Raw genomic sequence first — 7,339 nt, 5'->3', positions numbered from 1 at the left:
TTTCTTGTTTTCTGTCTTTCATTCAGAAGACATTTCTTGTTTTCTGTCTTTCATTCAGAAGATATTTCTTACAACTTCTGACTCATGTTTGCTGTCTGTGAAATACTATCTATCAGGCCATCTCACTCTACAGTCTGAAGCACATTTAGATGAGAAGGCTTCTCATCCACAAGGTAATTCAGATGGCACTAAAGCTCCTCCAAGCTTTACAATTCTATGAACCTGGGAACAGACCTAGTTAAGGAATTTTGTTTTGCCTCAGGCTGATTCTTCCTCCATTTCCAAAGGCCAGCAAGACTCACTTTTCTATTCTGGGAAGGAAGAGTCTGAACATCTGAACTTTCACTATCATTTTCTTGAATTCATGCTCTAGCCCCAATTTTATTCTAAAGCTCCAGGTTTGTTATTTCTTTTGGCTGTATACATCATTAACTAGCAGTGTTACCAACCATGATAACAATGACGGTACTGGGCAAACCAAAGAAATCTTCAGTTTCAAACTTATATGACTTAGTGATCAAAAACACAAGCTTTAAAATAATATGTATATGACTATTCTTGAGAAAGGGTCTTACTATCTAGCCGTGAACTTCCTAAATAATTCAGGCTGCCTCAACTCCTTGATCCTCTTGCCTCAGCTTCCTAAAAGCTAGGATTATAAGCATATACCAACATGCCTGGCTATATATAAATTTGAATCTGAGTGTTGTTGTTTTCTGGCTGTGAAATCCTGACTACATTATCTATCATCTATCATCTCCTGAGTCTCAATTTTCTGATGTGTGGAGTGAGATAAAAATAAATTAGTACTTACAATTCATATAATTGTTGTATTTTGCAAGGTATTTTAGCATAATTCTTGAATTATAAAAAAAAGCTTGCTGCAGCCTGCACTTAAAATGTGTAACTGTGGAAAGCTTGGCCCTAGCCTGTAATGTTACTGGAAAATGGTGGAACTGTTAGGAAGTTAGGTCACTGGAGTTTTGTTCTTGAAGAGGATGCAGGAGCCCAGCTTCTTCCTGGTTCTCTGTTTTCCAGGCCATCACAAAATTAGCACACCTTCTCTGCTTTTGGTAACTTGGTAAAGCGACCAGGGACTAAAACTTCCGAAGCCGTGAGCCAAACAGCCTTTTCCTCCTCCTCTAAAAACATGATTTTTTATAAAATTGCTTTTAATTATGTATATGTGAGAGGTGGGTATATGTGCACTTACGTACACGTACCTTAGGAGGCCAGAGGTTTCAGAGCCGGAGATGGAGTTCCAGGCAGCTGTGCACTGTCTGATGTGAGTGCTGGGAAGCAAGCACAGTCCTTGACAAAGCACCAGCTCCATTTCCTCCTAAGCTGACAACCACTGGTATTTTGTCACCCTAACACAGACAGCAATGACCGACTGAGTGAGTGCCAAGCCTTGCTACTAGCAATAGTGTTACCTTTCCAGCCCTACAGCATCAACAGCGCCTCTATCTTTACTTTTAAATAAATCCAACTAGCACTTTTACACTTTTCATTCCCATCATGTTTTTCATGCTTGCATAGATTGTTATTTCTATAGCCACCAAGACACATTACTAGATTCATAAACACTTATGAAGTTCCCTTCATTTTTATCTCTCCTATAACATCCTGCAAATGCCCAATACATAAGTCTTTCTCTTAGGCCCTTCAAATAATTTTTACAAACACATGTTTTCCCATGAGATCCCTCATGCTCTTTCCAGGCAGGTCGTCTTTGTATATCTAAAATGTTAAAGTCCCTTAGCCAATAAATACTGTACGATTGTTGACCTCTCTCTAACTCTATGTTTGGTCTCTCCTCCACATAAGTGGATAGTAGTTCTTATATTCTCTTGGCCAATCATTCATTCTACCAAATTGTCCTCACTACCACAATAAGAGCAGTTTCAATCTCTTAATAAGGATTTTATGTAAATAAATTCTACTAAAATTAAGCAGAAAGGGGAAACTGTAAATAAACAGTCACATAATTTGAAGGTCCAGGCACAGCACTTACTTCAGATGTGGCTATTGAGCCTACAGCTCAAATGCTGCCCATGAAACTCTGTACCTCTCTTTCCATCTTTTGGTTCTACTTTCCGCTAACTGACAAGCTCCAGGCTCATATTTTATTTTCTCTGCAACTTTGGGCCTGAAGCATGCCTCTTTCTCAATAGTTAACAAGAAAATAATGTAAAAGTATACTAGCAGAATAATGTAGAAAATACTAGTATGTGCTGATGGCAAATGTGCTTACTTAGGAACAACCTCTGTGGCCAGAGCAATGTACTATGACTGACCATTTCAGGCCTGAGTCACATGTATACTGTATTCAGATTGGGTAACCTCTCAGGGTGGTTCACTAGGAAAACTGAAGTGCTGTTATGAAATAGAAGGGATTAGATAATGGTCTTGAAAAGATAACCCCCATAGTCTTAAAAGTTTTTGTATACTGTCTACCACTGCCCAGAATGGCTTTTCTTCTCATTTTTGCCAACCCAAACCCAAGTTGTAACTTTCCTGCTCCAAGAATTCTCCTGCAATGTCTTTTAAAATCTAGTCCACTGTATTAAGTCATCTACTCCAAAATAGGCATTTGTTTTTCTTAAAAAAAAAAAAAAAAAAACATTGTCACTTCCTCAGTTTGCATAATTCTCTAGGTTTAATCCCTACTATCACAAAATAAAAACTAAAAAAAATCTACACCTCCCCACCACCACACTCAACAGGGTCTCACTCCGCAGACCAGGCTGGTCTCTACCTCTCAGAGTTCTGCCTGCCTCTGCCTCCCCAGTGTAGGATTAAAGGCATCTGCTATTATGCCTAGCAGTATCTACCTTTTTAAACAAACTGGGGGAACACCCAAGGAAGATTTCCTGAAGAGCTTAATTATGTGCAGTTGTAAATGGTATGGGGAGTAAGTACTGTTTCTTAGGATGTTTCCTGGAGAGTTGTTGCTTTCTACCATGGATATTCCATACTTAATGAAAGAATAACCTAGGAGCCAACTTGGATACAACTTTACAAGGTTTTAAATCTTCTATAGTACCACCCTTGACAAAATATTTTCACTCTCCTAAGTCTGAATTCAGGCTTCAGAGATGGTTCAGTTGTTAAGCATGCATAGTGCTCTTGCAGAGGACCTGAACTGATGTCCAGCACCTACAACAGGTGGCTCCAGCTCCAGGGGAACTGATGCCCTCTTCTGACCAGTCTCCTTAGCACCTGCATTCATATGCACATACCCACACTAGACAGACAGACAGACAGACACACACACACACACACACACACACACACACACACCATTTAAAGAGTAGTAAGTCTGGATTCATCAAGTAACTGCAAAAAAAGATGAATGGGGTTTGGAGTTCTGTTCCTAAGGAACACCGTCTTTCTTTGTCCTTTAGCTACAGGTTTTGAGCACATTATTAAACACACATAAGCATTGCTTTCACCATACGCAACAAGAAGAAAAACGATGCCTCACTGCACATGGAGAAGCTGCTTGATAAAGTGGAGAAAAGAGAGTGAACTAAGCCTACCAGTAGTCGGAGTGTCTTTGAGTTATTTTTCCTATGAAAATGAGTGTAATCATATTTAATCCATGTTATGTGTACTTATCAAGGCAATATGTTCTAAACATCTAAGGATGAATAACAAATAATGAACACTCAATAACTACATCACTGGCATTAGATTGCCTGTTTAAAACTATTTTTGTCCTAATTACTAAGGGCTGCCAGAGTTAAAAATCAATCTGGTTTAACAGGTTATAAAATACCTTGTGATCTTTTAATCTCTTTTTTTATACTTTTGACCAAAATAAATGTCAGTCGACAGCAATAACAAAACCTTTGATTTAATACAGTGACATTAAAGTATGAGTAATAACATACATAAAAAAATCAGAGCTCAAAAAGGAAAGCTTTCCTTAAGAGTAAATATTATTCTTCATAAATGTCTGGTTTTGTCAGTAAAACTTTTATTTCTTGATGGCTCAAATTCTGCTCCTACATTTACTTGAGAGCAGATAAGATAATAAGCTAGATAGACTCCTGTAATTGCCTTTTCTTTACCTTCAGGCTTAGTGTAGCAACACTGAAATGACTCACCTCAATATGAAAATCACCCTGCCAATCAGCCCTCTCTGGAGCAGAATCAAGAAAGCAGGAAGGGGATGAATGACAAGTTCACAAGAGGCCACCAACACACATACAAAATCCAAGTGACATAAACATAATGTTTATGTTGACATTCGCAAGTTTTGACTGCAGTGCTATCAAGTAAAGAAATATAGATTATATGCAAAAATTGCCTCCCCAAAATAAACTTCAGGAAGCGGAGAAAAAGTTTCTTTGGAAATAATAGTTTCCGGGGGTAACTTAACATCTTTGCTTTCAATTAAAAAAAAAATATTTAGAGCTGTCATGTGTTTGTGTGTGTGTGTGTGTGTGTATGTCTTTTGTAAGGCAAGTTCTCGCCTTCTACTATCTAGGTTCTGGGGATCAAACTTGGGTTGTCTGTCGGGCTTGCCAGAGAGTGCCGTCTTCCCAGGCCAGTTCTATTTCTTTTTTCCAACATGAGTGAATTATATGTGACAATGACCCGTCTTTGATGACTCCACAAGCTTAAGAAAGTAAGAACTCTTAAGATTTTTAAAATTAGGCAGAATGAGGATGACACAATGTATACCGAACATTCACTAAGTACACACAAAACATTTAAGCAACTTCGTAAGGGACCACTCCCCTCATACTTACGTAAAATAAAAGGACCCAGTTCTCAATCTACTCCCTGGGGAAATTATATTTTAAACACAGGAGGAACACAGTATAGCATGTTGAATACCTCGGTCACCATACATTGTTTCCCGCTGAGGAAACCAAATAATTCTTAATTCCCATTCTCTTTCCTGTCTTAAACAATATAAGGCGCAGCAATGTTTTTAAAGGGAAAAACAAATACAGTCGCGGTGGACAGTATCCTATTAAGTTTTTCTTCTTTTCACGTTTTCTCGGAGGACACTAAGAGCGGAAGACGAAAGTAATGAGCACCTGAAGATGGGCTATTTTCACAAGTGCTTTTCGGTCAGGCAAACGGAGGCGGAGAAAGAGGCTGTTACAGCGTTGGAGCCCACATCACACACACACACACACACACACACACACGCGCGCGCTCGCCCACACTAGGGGAAAGGGCAGCGCGGACACGGGTCCTTGGACCGGGCAGCCCCCAGCGTCACCCGCACTACGAGGGAAGGACGTGCCTGCCACCCTCCCCAGCTGTTGGCGAAGTCAAGCTGGCATCCCCAGCCCGAAGGGGCCTGCAGACGGCGGGGCGGGCAGGAGCGCACAGGGGTCACTGACAGCGGGATTCCTAGGAGCCGCTCAAGGAGCATCACCCGTCGACGCCTCCGTCCGGCTTCGCAGACGCCGCCGCGCCGCAGGCTCCGGGTCCGGCCAGGCCGGGAGCTGCGCGGTCCCGCAGCCGTCCCCGTTACCCCGGGCCGACCCCCCGCCGGCGGGCCCTCCCCACCCGTCAGGTCCCGGGCGGCAGGGATGCCCGCTCACCAGCCCGGGTGGTGTCCGTCAGGTCGTGGTTGGCCGCTCCCCGGGGAAACTCCCTCAGTTTCCGGCCGCTCAGGCTCAGCGCCCCGGTGACCGCCGCCTCCTCCAGGGCTCGGTCGACCGAGCGGCTCCACGAGCCCGGGCTAGGACCGGGGCCCACCCCGGGGCTCGGCCCACAGTTCGCACCGGAGAGGTTTGCTCCGGACGCCACTGGGCCGGGGTACTCCGCGGCCGCTGCCACAGCTACCAAGCCCGCGGCCGCCATTTCCCAGACAACTCTCCGGCCCGGCTCTGCGCATGCGCCGCCCGGACCGCTGGGTGGGCGGGGAAAGGGGCTCGCGGACCCCGGGCGGCTCTCCGCGGCGCGCTGGCCGGGAGCCTGCCCCACCCACACCGAGGTTTTCCAGGGAAAGCTAAGCGGCTGTCGCGGACGGCCCTCTCCTCTGCGCCCCCTAAAAGGGCGCCACACAAACCACCCTTCACAGCGCTCCAACCCTGTCGTCCTCCCTCGAGCGGCGGATTAAGCAGCGAAGATTTCTTTAGCCCTGCTGCTGTCACACTTGGGCGGTTAGGGGGGACTCGCTGGGCTACGCCCGAAATTGCCTCTCAGCTTGTCACCCTACCTCTAGATCTAAAGTGCGATTTGTGGATATACTGTTAGTTCTTGAGAGGGAAAAATACCGAGCGCAGATTCGCCTGCCAAGTCCCTTGTTGAAATTGTTTTAGAGTCTCCTTTTTATGAAAGAGATGACAAACGATGCAAACAACCGTCTAAAGAGTATGGCTGTTTACTCAGAGTGTACCACTGACTAGAACAGAACCAATACTATTTAAATCTAACATCCAAATCTGACTATGATAGGGATTAAATTTAGAACCGAAAGACCAGAACTGAAACCATTCAAGTAATGAAAAAGTGAAAAATGCCAAAATTTAAATTACACCTCCCCAGTCATGCAGTTTCTTCCTGAATGTTTTAAATTCAAACCATTCCTAATATGTGATGTAAATTTCAATCACCATCTATTTTAATTTGCTATCAGAGTCTGTTTCCTAAAGAGCTGTCTAATCTTATTTCAGAATCCAGGAAGCCAGTTAGAATAAGACAACAGTTGGGCTTGAGAGATGGCTCAGAAGTTAAGAGCACTGGCTGTTCTTCCTGAAGTTCAAATCCTGAGTTCAAGTCCCAGCAACCACATGGTGGCTCACAGCCATCTATAATATGATCTGGTGCCCTCTTCTGGCCTGCAGGTGTACATGCAGACAGAACATTGTATTCTTAATAAATAAATCTTAAAAAAAAAAAAAAAAGAGTAAGACAACAGTAAAAGGCTGAGTGTGAAGGAGGATTATCCACCGGAGTTCTCAGCAAAGCAATCTCAGGAATGAGGGAAGCTTTGAAGCAAACCTGAAGAATCATTAGGTAGTATAGAATGACGGAGAGCAGAATTCCATAATGAAGGATAGGTACACACATATTCGGGTATGATTTTGATGCATCTGAGAGCCTTACGACATAAATAAGAAAATCTGTCGCAGAGCATGGAAGAAAATATGAGGTGTGAGAAGCTACTCATCCATGATTCAAGGCCCAACTTTAGGGAAGCCAGGACAAGCACTTTCCTGAGTTTCCAAGTTCAAGAAGTTGTAAAAATGTTTCAGTAAAAAAGCTGACCGGTAAAGGCTGCTCTATGAACCTATTTATTTATTTACTTATTTATTTACTTATTTATTTATTTATTTATTTATTTATTTATTTATTTATTTATTTA

At 43.0% G+C, this 7,339-nt stretch overlaps 1 protein-coding gene across 8 annotated transcripts in view; it reads right to left on the bottom strand.

The window, feature by feature from the left end:
- Lrch3 (leucine rich repeats and calponin homology domain containing 3) overlaps positions 1 to 5,832 on the bottom strand; it is a 99,789-nt gene extending 93,957 nt beyond the window's left edge. For all 8 annotated transcript variants that reach the window (XM_055624839.1, XM_055624843.1, XM_055624842.1 and 5 more), the window contains exon 1: positions 5,571 to 5,832. In XM_055624839.1, the coding sequence (XP_055480814.1) occupies positions 5,571 to 5,832 (262 nt within the window). The remainder of the gene's footprint in view (positions 1 to 5,570) is intronic.
- Between the last annotated feature and the right edge of the window lie 1,507 nt (positions 5,833 to 7,339).

The sequence above is a fragment of the Psammomys obesus genome, unplaced genomic scaffold (assembly GCF_907164565.1).
Source record: "Psammomys obesus unplaced genomic scaffold, mPsaObe1.curated_primary_1811, whole genome shotgun sequence".
In the NCBI taxonomy this organism is placed as follows: domain Eukaryota; kingdom Metazoa; phylum Chordata; class Mammalia; order Rodentia; family Muridae; genus Psammomys; species Psammomys obesus.
This window is presented reverse-complemented; position numbering and strand designations above follow the sequence as displayed.